The following is a 26,941-nucleotide window of genomic DNA, read 5'->3' as shown; positions in this document are numbered from 1 at the left end:
GAGAAGAACCGCGTGAGGTAACGAAACGGAGATAAGACAAAGTTCTTCATTGGACATTACCAATCTTCCACACTCATAGATGGACTCCGCCATTCAATCATTGTTGAGTAGCGAGCATGAAAACATATCGAATGCAACCGAAGCGTCCGCCAAGTGTAAATTACATGATGTAATTCGATTGCTCCAGGCGGAGGGACATAATACAGCTTCAATTCATCGTCGCATGAATAAGGGTTATGGAGGAAACTTTATTAAGTGATGACCGTGCTCATGAGAATCGCAGAGAGTTTAAAGAAGGACCTGCCGACGTACACGACAAGAATAGTAAGGGTGGAAATCTGTAGCGGCAGATAAACTTAATGAACGCGTGACTCATGTGATTCGTAAAAAAAAGTATACATTATGGTTTCTGAGCCGTCTCGTCTTGAAATTTAAGGAAATTCAGTTATTCCTTTCTTTGTGTTTTCAATGTAAAATCAAATGTCTTCTCAGCAGCTATAATAAATGAAATATGAAGGTAACAGAATTAAAAACTCCATAGATCAGAAGTTAAAACGCTTATGAATTAAATAGATTGTTATGGCGATTATAAAAATATCACATTGCACCTTCATAATTGCATAATTGTTTATAGAATTGTTTTAGACATAAAACAACACACAATAAAAAATACAACTTGGAAGGTATTTTAAACAATTTCTTTCTTTTTTAAAAGTATTTTGTAAATAGATTATTGAGATCTGAAACAGATACTGCTATCTGATATATATATATATATATATATATATATATATATATATATATATATATATATATATATATATATATATATATATATATATATAAAGTCTGGTAGCTTGTTAGATCTTTCTCAATTTTATTCTTATATCGTATTTCGTTTGATTCAAACGTTATTAGAGATGAAGGGAGAAAGAATCACATATGTTCGTTAAGAGTCAACGTCTGGTGTACTAATCCAGAAAAGACAGAAAAGAGAAACTAGCTCGGACATAAGACTTCGAAACTAACTGGAGGTCTCAGTATCAGAACGTAAATATATGTTTTACTTTAAAATTTTGGCTTACCCGAGGAGAACTTTATCACACTGTAATTATTTGAAATATTCAATGTTTGCGATCCTGACTTCACAATTCATCCTTCGGTTTGAAATTTTAAATTTGTACTAGAATTTAAAAAAATGTTCATAGTACATACTGTATGTAAGTTTGGCACACTTGCAGATGTCTAACAATGATAGTACACATATAAGTGCTGCAACTTGCTCTCACATTTCGCTTTCGGGATATTTAATCAGGGAAGTAATTTCCAAGCAAAACCCACGCCCAGTATTACTTCATTACCTGGCAAATGTGCCCTCGTATGTAATCTTACGATTAAGCAACAAACAATGTAAAGTATATTGTTAGTCATCACGATAACGATGAGAATATTAGTTACGCTCTCACCATAAACAAGATAATATGAGCTTTGACGTAAACTATATGGGCAGTCTTAAACACTATCAGCCTATCTATTACATTATAAACTGTATTTTTGTTCTCATTTACGTGGCAGCTAGAAGTGAGAGATCAGTAGGCTACCATGCGGCGTGCAAGACCTTTTTTAAAACTTTAATCCGGTCACAAAGTTCAACACCTTCTGTGACGTCACTGAGAAAGGTCAACAACAAATTCTTTTTGACTTTTTATAAACTCATTGAGTAGGCTAGAGTATTTTGTATCTTGCCATGGGAGTTCACAGCACTGGTGTTCCCAAACAGAAGAAGGGAAATAAGTTATTCAGACAATGACTTTCGTGCTAATTAGCAGAGCACTCAAGAACAAGGAGACTATTATGAAGAATGACGCTCTTTTTCTCTCCATATTTTATCATCAAAAAATTAACTATACATATATGTAAGTTTAAACTTAAAGACGAATCACATTTTATTTTTTCTAAGATTTTAATCTTTGCTATAAAAACAATTATGAATGTGAACAAAAGTCCACGTAATTTCATATATGTACGCATGATCAAAAGACAAACCAAATTAAAGCGGGTGTATCCCATGTTACAAATAGTAGAACTCTTGACCAATCAACATGACATAACTTGTAATACAAAGAGTACTAAAATGGATATGATAATTAAAAAAAAAAGTAATCTAATACGAGTCTGATTATGATACGAGAGTATCTAGTCAACAATTGAGTTGCGTACATCTTTCCTATATATTACGAGGTGAGTATTCAAATCAACGAACTAATACTGTATAATGGATTGGTTACTTAGTTTGGAAAGCAGCGTCCATTTGCAGCACTGATGTGGACCTACAGCTTAACGTAATACCGGAAACACATGAATTCCTTCAGGAATCGAATCCAAGTCTTCACATCAAAGGTTTGTATGATAGATAATCACATAGCTACTAGTGAGCTTTAAAAATGTGATGAGCTGCTTTAAATCAAAGGTAGTTCGCAGATTTGCTGGTTCAATTTCAGATTTCATTTTCTAATTTAGCGTGCTATTGCATGCCATAATTCCTTTTAACGTACAGAAGTACGGTAAATTAAACTTCGTAGATAAATAAATGGAAAAACATCAGTTACAAGTGAAGCATTATTTGTATTACTCTGGTGTTTCAATTTATTATATATTAAAAATTCATATATCAGGTAGTAAAAGTATTGAGCTTTCTGCACACGACGTGGCGTTAGTGACTCAAATCTTAGGGTATACAGTCGCAGTGAGTCAAGCCCAGTGTTGCTAACCCTACTAAACTTTCAGTGAATGTCCTGAATTATCAACTTACCTACTGATCTACTGATGAATTAATATAAATACAATAACTAACTCTTCTGATATTTGCGCTAACAACCATAAAAGATAGACTTTTTGCTGCAGATATGATCCTTCAGAGACTCAAAATCATTAAAAGAAACTCTGCATTTTTTAAAATTTTGTATTTCTTACGTATATTCAGTAATTTAAATAGACAAATCCCCAGATTTAATAGCACACAATACTTTTGGATTAGAAATAAAAAAAAAAAAATAGGGGACTTTAAACTAATATTTCCTCTTCTATCTAAATTCGTTTGGTGTATTTTAAGTAGTTCTCATTTAAGTGCAGCAATGGAGCGTGTATTTTCTGCAGTCAGATTGCTGAAAAGCTAAAACAAGAAAGAAAGTGACAACAAAGACATTATGCGTATTACCACACACTAAGAAACCGTTTCCACATTTCACCTGTTACTTGTTTCGAATCACAAGTTCAATTAAGAAAAGAGTAGAAGTTGATGTAATAATAATAAGCTTTCTTTTTACGTGCTGAGAACAGCTAAAATACAGCAAAAATACAGCACTTTGTCTTATTCTACATTATTTTAGCAATAAATATACAGGGTGGGCCATTTTAATTAATCCACGGAAATATCTGAAAAATGATAAAACATAGAAGAAATGTTTGAAGTACACGTTATATATTGCTAAGGGGGAAAACCATTTCCGCCAAAAGTACCCCTCCCCACCCCCCGGAAATGGGGGTAACGGGGGGTAACTTTGAAATGTCAAATGGGAACATGGGTCGAGTAATACCTCGTTCGAAAGGTCTTGGAAAACTAAGTAACGCTGTACCAAAATTTATTTCATATGGAGCACCAGTTTCAAAATGGCCGCCATGATATAGTTCGGAAACTCCAGTAGCCGTAGTATGAAAACCATGGGAGGTAAATGAATGGAACAAAATTGAAATACGTAAATATCATAGGGCATATCGAATAGTGTGGTCCCTGTGATCCCAGTGGCCTCCCTGAAGGGGTCTTGGGGGCTAACTTCAAGATTTCAAATAGTAACATGAGTCGAGTGGTACCTAGTTCGATAAATCTTGCAAAATCAAACATCTTGCAGGAGGAAACGATTGAGGTGAAATGGCAGTGTTCTCAAAAGGCCGCCGAAACATAGTATCAGTGTCAGAGAAAAGGTTTAGTATCCGTAGTATGAAAGCGATTGGAGATAAATCAACAGAAGAAAAACTGGAGTAGGTAACTGACGTAAGGCACATCGAGAGGTGTTGTCGGGGTGACTCCGCTGAAAGGTATCAGGGGCCAACTTGAAAATTTCAAATAGCAACTTGAAGCGAGTAACATCATGTTACATAGACAAATGAATATCAAACAGCCTCTGTAAGAATATTTTCGACATGAGACACCGTTTTCAAAATGATCGCCAAGACATGGTGAATGTGTCTAAGAAAACGTCTAGTGCCCATAGTATGAATACGGGTAGAGATAAATGGAAATAACGAAAATTAAATAGGAAAACCACGGAGGCGTTCCAAGGCTCAAGAATGATACAACAGAGATAAAAATGTTAGAGTAAAATTGCCATAATATATAGAGAGATATCCAAGTCCTGCAAAATAATCTTTTCCTGTGCTCTGTATGTGAGCGGGGTGGAAAGTAACAGTGAAAGTTCAAATGAGAACTCTACTTTAATTCGCAAATTAAGGCTACCTTACAAATAGGTATGGTATGGTTGAAACATTTGTTTGTAAGGATGACGCTGTAGTGACTATAAAAAGGTGAAATTTTATTTGAATGGTAACGCATATCTGTATGGGTAAGTATGATTTGATGCGAAAACAGAAAGAACGTTATACGAAAGAAGTTGTCGAATAATGCTGTTGCTAGAACTTACAAACGTGTGAATTTGCTAATCTCCGTCGCCACAGAAACTTTTATGCAATGCGTGCTGGTTATTCGGAAAGCATTTCGGGGATATACGTACACACTGTTTCGTCCCTCAAGCTCACAATATAACATGAGTGCTAATAGTTAATCAAAATGTAACTGTGGCCAAGGGCGCCCATGTTGTGGTTTCCAAGGGAGGCAAGAAAAAGCGACATTTCAAATATAGTTTCAAATTTTGCCGTAGCTATTCTAAAAATTCTATTGAGTTTTCGATATTCCGAAGCACAATTTCCTGTAGGGGGGCGAGAGCCCCCCTTGCCCTCCTTATGGGCGCCCTTGACTGTGGCAATCCGCATTAACTGAGTGCACTAATTCTCTATCCCTGAAGTCTGCCTTCCAAACAGCATTGGGTAGGTCAAGCGTACGCCCGAACCGTTGTCCGGTCGGACATTGAAATTTTGAAGTTAGCTCACAAGATCCCTTCAGGAAAGACGCTGGGATCGCAGGGGTCACATCATTCGATATGACCTATGATATTTACGTATTTCAATTTTGTTCCATTCATTTACCTCCCATGGTTTTCATACTACGGCTACTGGAGTTTCCGAACTATATCATGGCGGCCATTTTGAAACTGGTGCTCCATATGAAACAAATTTTGGTACAGCGTTACTTAGTTTTCCAAGACCTTTCGAACGAGGTATTACTTGACCCATGTTCCCATTTGACATTTCAAAGTTACTCCCCGTTACCCTCATTTCCGGGGGGTGGGGAGGGGTACTTTTGGCGGAAATGGTTTTCCCCCTTAGCAATATATAACGTGTACTTCAAACATTTCTTCTATGTTTTATCATTTTTTAGATATTTCCGTGGATTAATTAAAATGGCCCACCCTGTATAGTACAAGTGATAAAATTATGATTACATCTATAACATAAATTATTAATAATAGAAACACTGACAGTGTAGTGTACGTCAATTATTAAAACAAAGAAGTGTCAAAAATTAAAAGTAAAAAAAAAATAAATAAAAACTACTAAGTTATATTAAAAATTCTAAAATAAAGTCATATTTTAAGATGTGCATTCATTATAGCTTTTTAAAATGTACAGATTAAATAGGTTTTCTATTAATATAAATAATAATAATATATTATTTATATTATAATAATAATTATTATTATTTCTATAAATAATAATAATAATACTAATAATACATTTTATTATCTTACCTTCATCGCTACCGTCTTGGCAGTCTATCCGTGTGTCGTTGACCTGCGTCCTTTCTATACACTCCGGATAGCCCGACCTGCACGTGAACTCGTTTTCCCCGCATTCTGCAAAAAAATATTTAAAATTAAAGCATTTAATTATTGTGAATAACTAATAAGCATAAAACATTGCAATAAAATCATTTTAAGTAAGATCTCTACATTTCATTCAAAACGTTGAATTTTTAGAAGCGTCCAACTCCAACATAGAAAAAATGTTTGGATTTATTTAGGAATCTAAGCAAGGAGTTTTCTTTTGATCCAGAAAAGATATGGAAGATAGGGAAGAGCTCGACGAAAGATATTCAAAAAAAAAAAAAAAAAAAAAAAAACTGAATTTTCCTTTCAATAATTTGTATGTAGATTATACAAATCATCGACGAACTACACTAGTCATATAACTTATCATAGTTATAAAAGTGTATTTCACTTGGCTACACGACACATGGAAAATCGTTAATGTGTAACATTATTTGATTTGGACAACTTAGTACACTATGTTGTGTGTAAATTTCAAAATTACATTTTATACTCAATGAACACACATTTTGAACTCAATGGCATGTTGATAAGCGAAAAATCTAGACTTCATATATTTAGAACGTTTCATAAGAAACAGTAACAAGATATTAAGAAATGTGTAGGAAGATTCTATGATGCATATATTTTTAGTGATAATAAATCATGCAATAGATGTGTCTAATTTAATCTATGCATTTTCATATTTCACTTATATGAAGAGTAACAAATTGATCAAGGTAGAATGCTAAATTTTAGTTCTATCTTAGACTGTGAGTTCGTAAAAGATACATCGTACCCACGAGTTTTCTCAGACTATTCCAGTTTTCTTATGCTAGAAATTCGTTTACCACTTGTCTCCTTGGTCCTTGAAAATAAACATAAGATGTAATCTAAAGAAGGCTTTTATTCTTTATCTTAGTTAATTATATTTTGAATCGTACGTTATTTCATTTTTAGTAGATCAACTGTATAAATAGAAATGACTATCGTTACATTACAATGTTCCAATTGATGCATATCAGTGCATCAAAGTTTCGTTACATCAGAAGACCCGCGCCGCGAGTAAGGCACTATTCACGACTCTCATTAATGGAGATTTATAAATTGTTTCATTAGTAACAATCAACTTCTTTATGATGGACGGAATACAAAGGCTTGATATGTCAAAATTCCAATTTCGGATGACAGATAGATACACGATTCGGATAATCTATTATCCGGACGATATCTATCATCCGATTATGTTATCCGAATATACCTTTCCAAGACTAAATATGATTGTATATCCAAATATGACTATTATAGACAACAAACTTCTACTTTATGTGTATATTACGGAATCTCAATCAGTTTCGAGAGAAATCGATCAAATAGCCTAGGCAGTGACATTTTCGATGAATAAACGAAAATAACTCAGACTGTTTCAACAACGATGCCCATAATAATTGCAATGTTCTAGGATTTAGGACTTTAGATTTATTGGCTTTCGGCATCTATAAGGCCATTTACCCCATTACGTTTGAAGAATGACGTCCCGCAGTGATCACACTATCCGGGGAAAGGGAAGGAAGAAAGTGGCCTGGGACCTATAAGTTAGATACCACCCCGGCATTTGCCTGGTGTGAATGAGGAAAACCTCGTTCAGGCCTGAAAAAGCTTTACGACCGAGTGCCCCCACTACGAATCGAACCCGGGACTGCTCTTACCGAAGGCGAGAGCGCTAGCGACTACGCTAGTCGGGGTCATTGTATTGTTCTTTTCAATAGTCCTGTGAGTCTAAAAGGATTGGAAATCCACGAACTACTGTTTCGTCAATCAAGTACGTATAGAATAGCAAATATTTGAATAATACAACATTGTGTGAGAGTACCTTCTAATCTGAATGTTGTCTATGTTGTCTTAGCGTTTTAGTCCACGAAGGGTTATTGTGAAGCATATGACTTATACTTAAGCGATGTATAATGAAAGCACATCAGCTCCCCATGTCTAGTATTCTAGACAGAATTTAATAATAATAATAATAATAATAATAATAATAATAATAATAATAATAATAATAATAATAATAATAATAATAATAATAATAGTTTATTTGTGATATTAGAATCAGTGATCAAATGAACACAATGCTAGATTAATAATTAAACACAACTATAACATCATCAAGGATATTGGTAAGGAAATGTTAAATTCCTTTCTTACGATTTTCTACCAGCTAGATACACAAATTATGAGATTTCTTGCAATGCTGTTTATTCAAATATTACTGTATAAAATTTTTCAAGATACAGTTCACTGTTGATTTTATGTTGTCATTTTCTTCATAGTTTCTGAATAAACTACCAAGAACAGACCATTGCATTTGTTGACATTTGTCATTCTTTGTATTTTTCTGAATTTGGATACCTTCATTAAAATTCTTTGAACTCGTTATATGCTGGACAATTTGTGGTTTTTAATTTTTTTTTTACTAGTGTTTGGTCATTTAACATTCGTCTATTTTTCAGCATGTCAATATTTAAAATTATAGTCCATTGTTTATATATAAAAGCAGTAAAATCAAAACCAGTTTTAAAATATAGGTATTTAGTGAGTTTCTTTTGTATATTCTATGTCTTTTGAAAGTATACTTTGGCAATAGAGCTCCATACTACAGATTCATAGGTCTAAATAAAATCCTGTACAACGAAATATACGCGTCAACATTTTGAAAATTTTTGTATTGGATTACAAGGAAACGTAAAAGTTTCATAGCATCTCTACACAATAATTGCACATTTCAACATGTTCATCAATATAAAATAATAATAATAATAACTAGGAATGCAATGGATGTACCCGATTGCAATGAAATGAGCTGAGCGAGCTTAAACTACGTAATCATTCCTGGCCATTATGCAATAATAAATGCCATTTTTAATTGTTGACAAAAAAATCGCGTGAAAACTTTTTCCCCATGTTAAGTCTATGCAAGCGTTTTTCGGTGATTATTCCTCGATGGTACATCGGATTTTTGATTTCGACCTATGTTGTCACTCAGCACGACATACTCTATCAGCGTGCTAAGTTTTCTTGAGATCGGCCAAACGGTCTAGGAGGAAGCGTTTTTCGGTGACTATTCCTCGATGGTACATCGGATTTTTGATTTCAACCTATGTTGTCACTCAGCACGACATACTCTATCAGCGTGCTAAGTTTGGTTGAGATCGGCCAAACGGTCTAGGAGGAGTTCGCGGACAACCAAACGGCTAACCCGAGTATAAGAGCTTCGCTTCGCTCAGCTCAATAATAATAATAATAATAATAATAATAATAATAATAATAATAATAATAATAATAATAATAATAATGAAATTGGTGGTTCACCTCTAGCACAAGATTACTTCATACAGAGGCAAACCACCACGCGACCGACCTACTCACCCATGAAGCTTGTAACATGAAGTCGTTGCCAGTGGCCGCATTTTCAAGCTTTGAACTCATTTAAACATTCTTACCTTTTTCTTTCCGTATTCCTATACCTAAACGCTTTTATTTATTTCTCCCATTCAAATATTCACATGTATAATGTTCTTTTTATTCACATTATTGCAACAGTATTTATAATCTCAGCACATACTTACGATTACTGACTAAGTTCATTCTCATGGTATGATTGAACATGATATCGTTAAGCATTGCTTATATATGCGTTCTTTTTGTTTATAGGAAATGTGTAGAAGGATTAATAAATTTAGAGAAAATAATACTATACCGGACTACCTCTTACATTCATCGTTGTTTTTAGCATAAGATGTTTCATGTGGGGATTTCATTTAGAGTTTTATTAATATGTGAATAAATGTGAATTTCTCGAATAAAATGACTATAATTAGTAATGTTATGTATTAACACAGTAAGAGAGAAGACAAACAAATTACAATTACGATGATAAATTATCACATTAAACATGTGAGTTTCGTTTCACACTGCGAAACTACGGTAGACTTCCAAACAATACGAAATCAATACTCAAACTCGATGTAGCACATCTATAAATATTGGTTTCAATAGAGGACTAAGATCCAAGATAGAACATGTTCCTCGGACTCTGAATTCATATCAAAAAGTCCTTAGGTCTACTACTTATTTCTTTTTGTTAAAACCGGAAATAGTTAATTTGAACCAACTCTGGTTTGAATAGAGCAGCGTTTCCCAACCGGTGTGCCGCGAGGAAATCGAAACTAAATTATTAATTCTATAGCAATCAAATTGCAAGGCATAGGGAAAAAATGTATATTTGTATTTAACATTAACATGAACCTCTACTATGAATCTACAATTTTGAGTTTCACACTGTTACTTTTCTGTACACTTTTAATGTTGAAAATAGTATATGTTATCATTGTTATGACCATTATTGCTTCTTTATTGTTGCAGACTATTTCGTAACTTGAAATTTTAAAATACATTCAGTCCTTTCGACAAAACAAACATGCATACAAATTACCTACATTTGTGCTTTAAAAGTAAAAGACATTTGCTTGTTCATTCGTTATTTAGTGATCTTCCTTCTTAGTGAAAGGTTGAATACAGTTTTCAAGAAAAAGTGCATTTTTAAAAGCCTTGGTCCCAAGGGCGCCCACCAGGGGGAAAGATGGGGCGCTCGGCCCCCTAGAGGAAATTGTACTTCAGAATACCGAAAATCCAATAGAATTTTTACATTAGTTACAGCAAAATTTGAAACTATTCTTGAAACATCGCTTACACTTGCCCCCCTTGGAAACCACAACATGGGCGCCCTTGATTAGTTCCATATCTTATTGCAGTTGTTTTCTATTTTTAAATTAGAATGAAAAAATAAGCATAATGGTTTACCACGGGGGGAAATCACTGATCGAGCTTTCTTCTCTGTGAGAAGGAGATCAGTAATCAAAGAAAAAAGTACCACTATATTTTATATTTACAAATAATAATAATAATAATAATAATAATAATAATAATAATAATAATAATAATAATAATAATAATAATAATAATAATAATAATATCTATATGAGTGTGCCGCGAGAATTCAAGTTACACCTGTAGTGTGCCGCAAGTTGAAAAATGTTGGGAAACGCTGGAATAGAGAGTTAAGGGAGGAGATATAATCTATTCTTCATACGCTGAATCGACTGCAAAAAACCGCTTCTCGATATCTGTTACAGTTTTCCCTCTATGGAAATCAAAATTGTAACTGGAATTACTAGTGAGTTTCAACCTCATCCGGTTTTGGTAGAGTATTGTGAGTTGAGACTATATATACTTTTGAGGTACTGTATCGATTGCGGAAAACCGTTTATTGTTATTCATTACTATTTTTGTTCTATAGCGATAAATATTGAAACATGAATAGGTTAATTTGAACCACTTCCAGTGTGAGTAGAGGGTTAACGTAAAAGATGGGTCCTATTTGTGGGAGGCTGAATCGATTACAAGAAAACGCATCTTAATATCTCGTACCATTTTTCCTCTATGGACATCAATATTGAAACTGAAGTAACCGTAAATTTGAAGCACTTCCGTTCTGATAGAGCATTGTGGATAGTTGACGAGAAACGTTGAACCAGAAGTTCCTAATTTAAATCACTTCCGGTTGAATAGAGGTTTAGCGGAGGAGGTGGAACCTATTCTTGGCACACTGAATCGGTTGCAAGAAAAGAAAAAAAGAAAGAAAGAAAAAGAAAAGAAAAAGAAAAAAGAAATCGCATCTAGATATCCCTTACCGTTTTTACTCTAATGCCTGTCGACAGACGGATGGACGCACAAAGCCGTTCTATAAGGCTTCCAACACTTATGCATAGTATAGTTTTAAAGTCCAATAATAATTGATGTATAATTAATTACAACAAGAAAGGGTTTAATAGATAGAAATATAAAGGTGATAACAGCGCGGCAATAAAATATTTCTTGCTATTTTCACTACTTTGCTATCAATATCAGAAAAAACTGATAGCAGAAAGCAATTAGTATCCTGTTAAATGAGAAACGTAATAACAAGTTCTCATCCCAACCATCATTGCAGTCGTAAAAACATCTCTTGTATGGCTTGGTGGGAGAATAAAAGATGTATTTAGAAAATATCATCATCAGTATGCACTCATTTGTTCGCTATAAATATTGACTGTCATTTTTCAAAGACTATGGATAGTTGACTACATGTTGATATAACCAGAGATTTTATCATTTCTTTCTATACCCCATAAACCATTTCAGAAAATTTAGTAAAATCTTCTGATATGTATAAATATTCAGTGATTGATGTTAAGTTGTTAGGTACAGTTGATCGTTCAACTGAACACATAAAGAGTAATAAATATCTTCGCTACTAGTCTACTCTGGGTAGCAACAAACAATACTCAAACAGTAGTTTTTCTTCTGAAAACTATTTTCGACGATCGAAATGCAAATTCTGGATCTCGATTAAATTATTCGCTAAATACCACCTCTACTAAGTATAAAATTTGAACTATTTCGCGCCAAAATACTTTTATGATGTACTAAATTCAGTTGGAACATGTACATACATACTAACCCAATAGACTTCTAAATTGTTCTCGTGTAACTGACGTCGATTGAAAGCTAGTAAATCAAGAAAGGTTAGTGTTTTTGATTACAAGTTTCAGTATTTAGTTGCCGTATAGGCATGGATGGGTTTAAATGATTTTTGAATTAGTATTGTACAGTGTTTTGTCAGAACTCTAATAGCTTGTTATTTCGTCTACAATAATAAGGTGGCAACAATGCGTGGCAAATAGCTGTTAAATTATGCGAACTTTACTATTGGTAATATTGAAAACAGTATTCCTACAAAAAACTGGATTTTTTGCTAAAAAGAAGGATATAGTTTACATAATAGCAATTTGCTGATGAAAATATACATCCAGGGATCAACGATTCCATATTACGGTCAGAAAAAGTCGAAAACGACTACTTACAAGCATGCGCGCCGATTACATGGATACTCCGGGACTCCAGCAGTCACACAAATAATCTTGTGGGCGTGGTGAATCCACAAGATTTTTAGTTTAATAGAAACAAAATAAAATATTTCTCATTTGCTACTATCAAAAAATAATAAGTGATTAAAACATTGAGATAGAAGTTAAAATTTCTAGTTTCTAAAACATATTGTTTGTTTCAAATGTGTCTGTGCAAAGGCAACCAAGCAACAGACTGAAGTTAGTACTTTGTAGTTTAAGTTCACAACAAAACCCTTGCAAGTTCTTTCCGCAATACCATTAAAATTATTTGCTTTTATGAAGATCCTTTTCATTTTAATTTGTATGAGTGTGGTATTTTCTTTTAGTAACGTGTTGATAATATCATTTCCTCTTACAATCATTGTGCATCATGTAAGTTGCTAAAAGTATACACTTCATGTTACCGTTACATTTGTTGAGAAGATTCACTACAGTAACTTATTCTTAACCTTGGAACCAGGTTTGAACCCGTTTCTCTTGCCTTTAAGTCAGCTGTGTTACCGACTGAGCTAGGGTAGCCCCAACTTATCATTATAGTACCGGCATATTACCACAGCACAGCCCTTTATGACTTTATCACAGCACAGCCCTTTATGACAGTATTCACAAAAGATTTTAACTAAAAGGAAACCAATCAAAAAATGTCTAGACTTCCCTGCCATTCATATGCACCCACATGAATTTTGAAAGTCGGCGCCGTAGACGATTTCACAATCAATGAAACAAAAAAATGAACAAATTTAGGTTAACATACTGCCATCCTTTTGATTCGTTATTTGTTGCAAATACTAAAATAACATATTTTTAAAAATGGATATTTCCTTTCGGATGTTTTGGATGTGAGGATATGATCTGAATGGATATTTTAATCGTGGAGTAAGCTAATATTATACAGTAATAAATAAAAGTCGAGTTATATTGTGAGAGCCCTTACATTCTCCTTGCATTCAAAAATCCTGACTAAATCACTAGCTGTACCATTTGCCTTTATCCCTGCAAGCTATGTTTTACATATTTCAAAGGACGAATCACTTCAAGGTCTTAGAAAACATTCAGTTCAGACAAGACACAACAAGGAGTCGCTGATATATGATACTTCAATTATAAGCTTACTGAATATGAGTTTTGTTTGTGTGTGTGTGTAGATGAAGTGTTGAACAATGGTTTTATAAAAGCACCACGCCTCTGTCTCATTGTCACCTAAGTTCTTGGAGTGAAAGCAAAGGACTGATAAGCAAAACAGTCCACTTCTTCTTAAGCTCATTTTGCACCTGGACGTTCCTACGATTGTGTGTAAATGTAGGACATCTCATTATAGAAAAAAAGGAAGCTGATGCGAGTAAAAAAAATGTTATGATGAAAAAGGTGGTCAAAAGCGTCAATGGGAGAAAGGGACAAGGCAGTAAAATACCTTCGCAGACGATTCAGCTTTCTAATGCATCTGCAATGATGAAGTTAAAAAGACATGTTTTTTCTTACTACCAGAGGTATTTTGTGCTTCCCTCTTCCATTGCATCGTCTAACTGAATAGACGTGAAGTAGCTACTGTTTTCAAGGTCTATAGCAAGGAAGTGGGCTTGTAACGGTATTTACAAACAAAATCATTTAATTTTGCTAATGATCAGCCAACAAGAGAACTGTGTTTGTAGAATACTTTCTTTTGACATTGAAGATTATTATTTCTATTGAAAACACGTTGCAAATATAGGTTGTAGTAAGACTAGAAGCTTTCACTATGTAAACAGCTACACTCAACTATTATTATCGCATTGTGGGAATTTATAGTATTAAATTATTTGTTTAAAAATCATAAGATATGATACTTATACGTACAAATGTTACATTTCAATATAAATTTAGGAACAAATTGTTAGTTTTATTAGATATATTTAAATATTAAATATTGATTGTAATAGCAAACATCTTCTGTTGTTTCTCCTATATGGAATTTAAGAGAATTCATATTTGTTATTAATTTTGTTTAAAGTTTGATGGATAGAATAATGAAAAGGAATTGTTTATATTTTATTGTAATCACTTAAAATTTTATAAAATCTAAAAAGGTTAATTTTTCTATTTACTGTTATAATATGTAGTAAGAAAATTTCCCTCGACTGACAAAATTTTCCATTTTAAGCAAAATGTTTGTTGAGGGTTCAATTTCTATGACAGAAATTAGGTGATAAGATTAAATATATTAAAGGAAATGCCAACCACAATTGTAAAAAATATCAAAGATAATAATGTTTGCAGACTATTTGTTCCACACAAGTTATAATGACAAAAAACAAACGAAAATACCCACATAATTCTTTTGATGTCCGCTCTTAATTTGTGAAAGGGTAATCAAGAATTCAAAATAAATGTCATTTAGTAAGCAAGAAAAGAAATAGACTAACTGTCTCCTATTTCAACTATCTTATTTCAAACATTAACTTTAAGCAACTTACACACATGATGTGTTTCTCCTACGTTTTACAGAGGTGCTATTTTTATGAAAATGTACTAAAAATCACTAGAATTCACATTACTCTTCTGCACAAGGAATACAATGCTCTTCTATAAATGCCGCTAAACAAATTTCTGTTTCTTTTACCTTGTCTTTATTAACTATTTGTAAGTTATTTTCAAGAAACAAAGAGCTCATAGAGGGTGCATTTTTCATTGCTTTAAGATTTTGTAGTTGTTTTTTTTTTTTTTTTTTTTTTTGCCTAGGACATGTTTTTCATTTCGCTTTTTCCGGAATATAACGTCACGCTACATGCCAAATATGTATACTTTTAATTATTGTCATATCCAACCACTCTGCTTTGAATGTTTTTTTTAATTATTAAATCTTTTTCTCTACGCTTGGTCATTCTTTTCTACTCTTTCTTATCTTCTAAAATGTTGCGGGACTTTTTTCCGTTTTCCCTTCTAAGATGCACTAGAACAAACACTGGCCTACATGAAGAAGAATCAACTTACTGGTACACTCGTGTCCAAAATTATTGTCGCATGTCTATAAATATGTTGTTGTAGAAATATAATTTGATAACGAATTCGCCCGGTATTCTTTATAATGTTAGTATGTGTACAATCAGCAAAGACATGTATGTGGAAAATTTCATGTCAAAAGAGCTGTAAATAGAACAATAAAACGAAAGTAAAATGTTCTTGTCCATTTAGCAACATTTTGTTTTACTCATTCTAATTTTCGTATTTATAATTCTTTTCCTATGAAATTTACCATAAATATACATTTCCCGATTATACACGTAATATCAGTATTAAAAGTACGCTGCAAAATCATTATCAAATTATATTCTTACAAGGAGAGTTATAGATATGCGACAATCATTTTGGACATGAGTGTACATACACTTAATATATATAAAAAACATAAAATAACCAGGATATCAAAGTTTCGGTTGCACTAACGACGATTGGGCAGCGTCGACAATTTCGTCTGTTTCATTTTTAATGCCATTTTTTTTATTACATTTATTTTTGCATTATTTTTTCTTTTCTTCATTTCTTTTTTTAAAACACACACACACACAAAGTACACCCAGCCAACAATCAGTTCAAAATATGCTACTTTGAACACACACACACACACACACACACACACACACACACACACACATACAAACTATTGCTATTGCATTGGCTTATTTCTGAAGAACAAAGAAAAATTTCAGCATTTATATTGGTCAATCAGTCAGCTAGAGAATTTCCCTGCATTTTCAAGTATCATGAAAAAATCCCTTTTTCCCTTTTTGCTAAATTTACTTGGGAAATTTCCCTCGAACTACGAACACTGCTCCAGAGTATGCCAAACAGCCACATGAAAGAAATCTAAATGTTCGATGTAATGAGCGAGGATAATTGTATTTTATGCTATACATCTCAGGAAGCAGCTGTATTCGGACAATGATGTATCAAAAATTATCTCCAAGGAAGGTAATAGTGTTTCAGATTTTACTGTAATCGGGTTAATGCAAGAACTGGGAACAACTTTTTCTTTTGGAACTGAAAGCAGAACTTCTTTTTCTGGAATTAAGAAGAAGCAGAAGTTTCAGATTAGGAAGGAAGGACAAGAGCCTTGAATAGAACTTGGAAAAGAGGAATTATGTTCATTCAGATTAAACTTAAGAGTCTTCTTGTATTTATTTCCACTTGTAATACTCTTTCAGATGCATTAATTCATTCTTGAGAACTTCAGGAAATATAACTTTATTTACTCGCTATCATTCCTTATGATTGGAATGGTTTGTATTACGTCGAGTTTTAACATAAAATGATTTCCACAAATTTGGATAACATTATAACACATATAAAAAGGTAGTCAACACGATCTGGTTCAGAAATATTCTGTTTTCCATTGCCTTCTTAAGTTTTTCCATTTTTGGGGGGGAGGTGTTTTGCGCTAACCACAAAGAGAATATTTTAAAAAAATAATATATGGTAAATTGTAACAGTTGGTAAGGACTAATAGGTATCTAAATTATTTTGATTTCTTCTAAGTCTGATTCCAGTTAGGGATAATTCTGACTGATTACCACTACAAGATGTACAAGGAGATTAAAAGCGTATGAGAACAGCATTTCGTAGTAGGGTTGCTTCTCCTATAGACGCCGAACTAAGAAATTTCGAATGAAGTCCCGACAACCAAATTAGATAGATGTAACTTGAGCAGTTAAACGGGAAATTATTAGCTAGTATCAATAGAAAGTTAAGGGAGAACAAAGATCAAAATAACTGTAAATTCTTTTGATCATGATACCAGAATCGGTTACGTAAGTTGCGTGTTATATGCACATACGAAGTGTAATTTTGAATTGCATTATTCATAAGTGCAGTAACACTTGTGAAACGAATGTTACGGTAACTTCCAATCTTGGACTTCAAAATGTTATTCAGTTTTGGATGCTAAACTCTCACGATGATATAATCATCTTAATATCCTGCAGGTGTAGGACATACAGTATAATTCATAGATTCATATCATATCATTATGTAGAGATTTTATATATGATTCAATCTCAAAGTTTCATGGAAATTTCAAAAACAACGTTAAGTCTAACTAATAAATTATGTTACTTAAGAATCGTTTTATAGAATGAACAGGATTTCTCTAAGCTTGATCAAATAGTTAGGTGATCAAGGATAGGCTTCAATATGTGGTATTTCGGAACACGTCTCTGTGTTTATGAAAGGAAAAATTTACAAAGTAATAGACGGAAAATGGGTCATATTTCTGTAGTGTCAAAGTACTAGAGTGCCCACTAGACGAGTCGAGCCAGATTTTTCGTGCCGAAATAGAGCTCTTCCAATATAAATAGACTCACTTACAAATTGAGACATACCTTTCACGACATCTTTTCGAGGCAAGGCAGGCTCAACACTTTTTCTCATAAGTAACGCTACAAAATACACGAAAACAACAGAAATCACAAGACATACGAATTCTACATTCAATTGTTTTAAAATAAGTATTTTCGTACTGTAGAATGGTTAACGACTGTTGTGCCAAGTTAGATTCCTTGTAAAGGCTAATCCAGGGCTACTGAGGCAAGGTTCTATTAAGCCCGAAATGCCTGAGAGGAGGCCAATTTGTTGACATCACATGCATAAGCCTTGTTTAAAAAGTACTTTAAATGAATTGCAGAAAATAATGTAGGCAAGGATTTCGCTGCGTCGTAGATGATCTGACAACATTACGAACAATCTTTCTTCTTTTCTGTTTTCACTTTACGTCCAATCACTCCAATATATCATCAAAACGAACATTGAGTAATTGAAAGTGAACTCTCGCTGGAATCGAATCGGAACCACACACATCAACGAAGAGTAACTTAACCTTCCAGTTACTCGAAAATGTTAATAAATTACAATTGACATTTTCAAATGGACATAACGGATCTTTTCCATTAAGATTGACAAATTTAAGACATGTGTGAGAGCAAAGTCTTAAAAATTCCACCTGACTTGGGAAACAGTTTCATAAGTTTAAGTCAATAAATAACAATTTCAAAGTGGCGCCGGGAGTCTTTATTTCTTTCGAATACATACAGTTATATGTGAATATATTACAGGTGATCTATGTCATCATGCTACAGGTCGTGAATACTTTTCTCTGTTAGTATTGGCAGTTAGAATTTCTTTGCAAATACATTCGAAGCAGTAAACTTTGATTTACAGAATATGCAATTTTCATGCTAAATTCTAGTTTTCTTTGACGCTATTTACACATATACATATACATCTCTATACATAAGACATGTAATATACTGCTAATTCTTCGAATTTGCGGAAGTGTTCTATTTTCCAGACTTGTGTATATTACGGTCCGCCTTCTGAATGTAAGCGGCCCTAATGGAGGCCACTGACACATCCACACATATGAATGCAGGAGTGGTTCATTAGTATGCGAAAGCCCAAGTTCGTGCTATAGCCTCAGGTGTCTATAGCGTTGATTGAAATGGAAGGACGTTCCGGGTTGCCAAAACATACAACTCTACGTACGTATTCTATGTACAAAGTTGTTATGTTTCAAAATACATAGCGAGAAAAGAGACACTTTCTCCTAGATACTAATTGTCCCTAACAACCTCACCTCATGCTTTGAATTACACATAAATCTTTCTTCCAATCGATATTATTTTGAATATAAATGCTTTTTGTCATAACAACCATTGGTGAAAGAATTTCAATCGGATGCCGTCATTCACTGGTAACACTGGAGCAAATTTATTGTGCTTGAGGATAGTGTTACGAAGCATTTTATGAATCACATAACAGGGAGTGTCAATATCAATGATTCACAACTCGGACTGAACTGTTAAATTCATGAGAATTTTGAACCAATGGCCTACTGACAAGTTCAACAATGAATTAAAATTTTAACTTACTACTGAATCTTGACATCCTTAATTAATATATACTAAGTAGTAATATTTGAAACGCGAAATTGTTTTGAGGAGGCAATGACTACGCAGTGTGTGGATCGGACCTCCCTAAATCCCGACTTGTCTGTAAATTTATTCTGATTTTAGGGATGATTTTACAAATTTTAAAATAATTTACCCACATATTGAATTTGGACGTCCCAAAAGTTTTGAACCCCTTCAGAAATAAATTCCTGCATGCGTGCCTGAAGCGAAGTTACCAATAAACAGGTAAAACGTAAGAGACTATTTGCTAATGTTTATGTCCAAAAGAGACCACTTTTCCACAAGGATACAGTTAATTTTTAATATATTAGCATTCAAAAGTGCATCCTTATTATAAAACCAAAACATGTCAATCTGTGCGTAACACTAATTCCTAATTGTTAATGGTTGCGCTAATAGATGTTGTTCTCTGTGCTGCCTAACTGATACCGATAGATGTAGGGATGCGCACGAGACAAGATTTGTGGCTGTCTCGTCTTGAAAATGTGCTGTAAAAGTGATGTCTCGACTCGATGTATATTTTACTATTGGAAGAGCCGTGTCTCGACTCGAATTTTGTCAGGAAAATCCTGTCTCGACTCGTCTCGTGCGCATCCCTAGATAGATGACGCTAGCTGCGCTATAGCGCTTGCTAATTAATAATTTAAATCAACACAATGCTATGACAAAGTCCTTGAATAATTGCATAATTATGGTATAAAATTTGGAACAGTTAGTGGGCAAACTTAAAATAAATAAATAAATAAATAAATAAATAAAATTGGTAACTGTAAACAATTTTAGCTTTTAACTAAGCGCAGCATATAGTGAACCTATAGTATTCAGTGAAATGAAGGATTAGGAGGAACAATCAGTGTTAATAAATAAAACTAATGTTCATTGATTTCTCACCTCAGTCGCGTGGAGGCCCTGGTTCGATCCCAACTCCCACTTGGGGTTGCTGTGTGCGTGGGTTTACTCGGTGTTCACCCGTTCCCTCCCACTTAATTTATTCCACCATTATAATCTATCTCATCATTACCATCTCCCTCAGCCTCAACGCATAATCATGGGACGTTAAACTAAAAAAAATGTCCAATTTACGCTACTTGTTGAGCAAAACAATACGTTTATTGCAAAAATTAATGATGTGTAATAGTTTCGCCAACTATCCACTTGACTTCATCAGACACTATCTGAAAGACATTATGTGAGATAATGTCTGATTACCCAAATGGATAGTTGGCGAAACTATTGCACATTATTAATTTTTACAATATTGTTTTGCTCAGTGAGTGGTTTAAATCGGATTTAAGTCTACTAAAAGCTAAGCTCGTACAATGGGAAATATTAAGAAAAAAGTTCATTGATTTTTGTGCTGAATATACCAGTTTTAATATATATGTTAGGGTGGTCCAAAATTTGTAACGTTTGAAATTTTACCGTGTCACCCGTAAATTTGTTCTCCCTTACAAATAAATAATACATGCAAAATTTCAAATCAATAGCTCAATATTTAAAGGTTGCGCTATCGACTTAAACTTTAAAATTAGTGCTTTATTGTCGCTATATTGACAATGGGACACACTCTGATTTTGTGCATTTATTCTCCTATATCCAGTTCATGTAATTATGTATTACAAATCAACTGTGCCACTGTAAAAGATATTGCTCCAACAATGATCAACTAAAGGCTGCCTTATCATTCCCTTTAGTAAATCCATTGCATTTTGTATTTATCATGCCATTAGTCACAATTTTAAACAATATTCACTGCAATGACAAATTTGTCGGTGAGACATTTGGTGACCATTTGCAGCAACCGGAGCTATTCACTATGCCAAGTGCATGGCAAAGGAACTGTACGCATTCAAAGTATGGCTTTTTAGAGACCAATTCAAGCTTACTCATCAGAAGAAAAAGTATTGATTACTTTGGGTACGTTCCTTGTTAAAATTTATGTGAAAGCGTGTTTCTTATCACCAGTTGCAGCATCTGCTCCAAGAACTGATCTCGAGTTCCTGAAAATCCTTCTTAAAAATGAAACAGAAAATCCAGCCGTTTACAAAACCCAGAAAAAATGTGGTTATCTCTGGTACTTGAGCAAAGAACTCATTGGATGGCGTTCTTCGACGACGAACAGTTCGCTGAAACAAAGCAAGAAATGGTGAAAAACTTGAACACAGATACCAGTAATGAGCCTCCAGAACGCCTGCACATACCTTGAAATGCTCTTGTTTCACTACAGGGTGCCAAGATCGAGAATTTGGTAACAAAGAACGTAAAGCAGTTTTTTGAATGTTTGAGTATTCGAACAACATTTCTTGCACAAAATACGGAGACATGGAAATCACACACTGTCTACTTACCTGGTTATGAAGTATAAAGGTAACCAAGAAAGTTCTGACGCTTTCTGACCCACCACCTTCGAACATTGATATGTCACCTAAGACGTACCTTCAAGATCAAAAATAGTCCCCATCCGCATCGAAGTCATGAATTCCATCGCGGTAGAACTTGCTGGGCCGTGAAGCGAGGAAGGTATCAAGTTGCTTTTTGCACCTCTACTAGGGATTTGAACTGGCGTTCTCTAAGGTTATTGTCCAAGGAATGGAACAGATGATAATCGGACGGTGCAATGTCCGGGGGAGTATGGCGAATGCAATAATGTTTCCCATCCAAGGCGTAGAATGGTGTCCCGGAACATCCTAGCCACGTGGGGCTTAGCGTTGTCCTGTAACAGGAGGACCCCTTCGCGATTCAGACGTGCTGGCTCCAGAGTATTGGGTTTTTCTCGAACGCGGCTCAACTGCTGACAGTGCACAGTTGTGTTGATGCTCTGACCAGCTCGTAGCAGTTCCCGATGCATGATGCCGCGAGCAGTCCACTAAACATACAGGAGGATCATCTTCTGGTACAATGCTGGTTTCGGCTCTTTTGAAACCGGTTCATGGAATGCTAACCAATGATGACGGCGCCGTGGAGCTTCGTACAAGACCCGCTTCTCATCACATGTCATCATCCTGTCCAGAAGTGACTCCTTCCTCAGACGAGACAGCAAAGAAACACAGGTGTCTTCTCGCGTTGCCTTCCGGCCCGTTGTCAAATCATGTAGGATTCATCGACCCAACTTGTAGTGCTTCCCAAGTTGATAGAGGTGCTGCCGAATGGTTTCTCCACTCACACTGAATTGTAATTCCAGTTCAACACATGCCTGGCCACTGTTTGCCTCAATTGCTGAATGAAGATTTTCATTTTGTATATGTGTTGGTCTTCCGACCCATAGTCCGTCTTCGAGTGTTTCATCACCGTCCTTAAACTTGTTAAACCACCGCTGCACTGTTTACGTAGTCACGACATCTCATCAAAGACCTGGCATTTCTTCCGCCCCGCTGCAGTCCGTTTGACTCCAGTTTGAACCAGGGGTGGGTCCAGGGGGGGCGATCGCCTCCAGAAGGGAAAACTTTCTTATTTTATATATAAATAAAAAAAACTAATCCCAGAGTTTGGAGCTCTTAAAAGTAGCTCTAAGTAGCAGCATTACAACCCACCGGCCCCCAGAAGTAGGTCCTGGATCCGCCCCTGGTTTGAACTCGTACAATATACACGCCCTTATGACGCTCTGTGGAGGTCCAATATTAACTTTGTCCTTCCACACGTTCACGGTGTAATTGAGCTACCGCAACTAGGTAGTATGTTGGATATGCTCACACCAACAACTGACTTTCACCTTATCTTCATACTCACGGTGTGAGGGCCAATGGAACAAAAACCTCCACAAAAAGTGACAGAACTTTCTTGGTTACGTTTATAGTTAAGACCACGCAGAATGCGAAGTTGGCCTCACACAAGAGTATAACGGTATTATGACAAAGGACGAGGAACAAAAACAGTACCTATTTTAAGTTGTTGTGGAACATAGAAATCAATATCCATACTGTTGAAAGAATACCCTATCTAAGTAAACTCAATATGTAAAAGTAAAGTGTAAAAATAGAGTAAACAAATAAACTTCATAAAGTTTTAATAATACAATCAGCAATAATTCGCTTTTATGTATAATTGTGTAATATGTAAATAATGTGTGTAACAAAATATATGTATATATATAACAATGTATATACCTATAGTATTCAAAATTTCAATCGGCTTGCGGAAACATTAAAAATTGTTCTTAAAATTTAAAATTTTACCAGTGTATCTACTTTCAGTCGTGTAATAAATGTTAGGGGTGCCGCAGGTGAAATTCGAAGAAAATATTTTTCCCTAATTTTTGAACCATCCTAATATATATATTTATATAGTGGCGGATCAAGGGAGGAGCGAAACCATAGTTTGCCGCTTTATTCGGTGTAAAGCAGGATTGAAACCCATTTTATCCAGTGCATACCTGAGCGTCAAGGGGGGACTATAGCCCCTGTAGCAAGCACCCCTTTGCATCAGCCCCTATATATATAATTTTGAACTAAATGCTCACTTGAAATACAACGTCAAATTCAAATATAAACACAAAAACGTCTCACAACGGATCGAAATTGATTGTGTATTTATGAGCGGCATAAAAATATCTAATGCATGCTTTATTTATCAGATTCATAATTAAGTCGCAAAGCTAGGTAAAACATATTGTCACAAATACTGCTCTCACCTGACAAAATATTAAACAATCTGACAAGTGCGTCTGTAAACATTACGATGTGTATCTTAAGTACACAAGACAACTTCTAAGTCATTATCTTTCAACGACGCATCCCAAGCGAGTCCAACACTCGCAAGTGAACCATAAAGAACTTGATTCTTTTAGTTAAATGAATTGGAGCGTAGATAAATTAAATAGACTTCCAAAAAACGAAATTGAAGCTAACCGGTGATTTGGTGGTTTCCTCATATCGGCTCACCTTATGGACACTAATGAACAAATATCTATCTGTTCAATGATTCGAATCAATACATTCATTGTATTGGAGAAAATATCCCAACAGAGAAAAGGAAAGGCAACATCTACGAGTATTATTCGTATGTCTTGTTATCAACGTGAAATATTGTGTTTGGTAGACACTAGCCACCACCTCAGCTCATACGGGTTGGAAATAATCTGTCATGGTTACCCCAAGGACGAAAAAAAAAAACCTGGATACTCAGAAAAAATTGACAACTTTCCCCTTATTTTATCTTTCGGAATTTCTATTCCATTGTTGCTGCATCGCATAATTTCGCAGCTTTTTCACCTTTCATTGAAGACTATGGTGAGTGTTTCTTCACTTCTTGGTGATCGGGATTCGAATTTGACATATCTCCCATAGTCCGCCGAAGCCGTATCTACGATTATATTCAAAGTGGATCAGCAATATGCTCGCAATATAACTTTACACCCTTGTGTATTAGAAGTCACCTCCAGGAGAAATCTGAAATCATATGTACTGAAGTTTAAAAAAGTGTGGAGTCTTATTTTCACATAGCTTATTGGCTTTCATGATCTCTCCCGAAGCAAGGAGATAGGTACGAAATTTTATTTTATATTGACTTTAATATTACTGTTGTTTTAAAGTGTCCATTGAAACCAAAACTGAGAAAAAAGACTGACATATTTAGCACGAATGTAATCTATGGCACTAATTTCGTTCAATAATGTTTGCATTCTATATGGTAAAACATCGATCGCAACTGAAGTTCACTCTAACATAATCATTAAACTAAGATTGACGGTGTTAAAATCAAAGAGGACAAAATGGCCATTTGTTCGAAAATAAAATTATTTCATCAATCAGAACTAGAGACATCCACCAAGGGTTAGTAGGAAAGCAATGTTCTTCGTCGTTCTTGACTGTTTCCAAACAATTAGCTTGGTATCAGTCACCTAAACTAAGTCCTAGACTTGTTTATGTCAAATGTCCCTGGTCTTGGTCATATTTGCATGTAACACTACACTTTTACTTTATTGGTCATTACTCTTCGTCTTAACAAGAAATTTAAAAACAATGGTTAAACAGTATTAATTAAAAATAATGAGTATATTTCGAAACAGTAACGTACGCAGAATTTCATAATGTTCAACCCTCAAACTCATATTTGTCACGACTCCAGCATGAAACTTTTACACATATCTTAATATGTACGATATGTGCCAATCTACAGTACTGACACTCGCGCATCTCGAAGACGTGATTGCGTTGTCGACAGGCCATAGCTCTAGCTGCACGTATTCGCAGTAGTGAAAAGGAAGTTGCTGTGCAGTTGTTGTTGGAAATGGATCTCTTGACGGAGGAAAAAGTATTCATAGTTGAGCATTATTTCCGCTCATACGGAAGGGTCGTAAAAGTGGACCGGGTTTGAAAAAGGTGGTAGAACACTTCCGAAAGGAGTTTATTAAGACTGCACCAAGTAACACAGTTATGCTGTATATTGTTACGAAATCCACCAAGAACTGTGCCTGCATTACGTGAGCAAATCATCTCCTTTTGCAGTAGTCTGCAGCAGGAGCGTCATTTCAGATTTTGCTTGGGGGGGGAACCCCTCGATATAAGTAAAATTTCGCGTTTTTCACTCATTTACTACTACTCTATTGATAAAATCTATATAAATCTCAAACTCAGGGGGGAAAATGCCCCTCTATGCCCCCCTAAATAACGCCCCTGGTCTGCAGCAAACTTTGTTTCAGGATATGTTTGAGAATCTGCGTGAACGATATGAGCACTGTCTACAGCGAGACGGTGCACACTTTGAACACTCACATTACACATACCATGGTAAATCAACACGCACATAGTGTGTGTATGCATGTATGTAGTGTGTATGTTAATTTCTTTCGAGGAGAAATAAACTCACAGATGACAATAATATAATTTTGTTCATCTTTTCATTTCAGTACTGTATATTTTGGCGCATACTGTATTTATTTGGTAATATTTTATTCAATTGGGGTTGAAACCCGGAAAACCTTCCTTGAGTACGTCAATGTCTCAAAATATGAAAATAAAAATAAAAAGTTTTCCATTTCTTACCCTCATATTTTTCAACGGACTTAAAATGTTCGTTACTG

At 34.7% G+C, this 26,941-nt stretch overlaps 1 protein-coding gene across 3 annotated transcripts in view; it reads right to left on the bottom strand.

Annotated features, from left to right (window-relative positions):
- Nucleotides 1–26,941, bottom strand: part of LOC145678508 (uncharacterized) — a 382,498-nt gene that overhangs the window by 142,274 nt on the left and 213,283 nt on the right. For all 3 annotated transcript variants that reach the window (XM_081748733.1, XM_081748730.1, XM_081748732.1), the window contains exon 2: nucleotides 5,922–6,026. In XM_081748733.1, the coding sequence (XP_081604859.1) occupies nucleotides 5,922–6,026 (105 nt within the window). The remainder of the gene's footprint in view (nucleotides 1–5,921; nucleotides 6,027–26,941) is intronic.

Source organism: Thermobia domestica, chromosome 2, assembly GCF_964235325.1.
Source record: "Thermobia domestica chromosome 2, izTheDome1.hap1.1, whole genome shotgun sequence".
Taxonomy (NCBI): domain Eukaryota; kingdom Metazoa; phylum Arthropoda; class Insecta; order Zygentoma; family Lepismatidae; genus Thermobia; species Thermobia domestica.
This window is presented reverse-complemented; position numbering and strand designations above follow the sequence as displayed.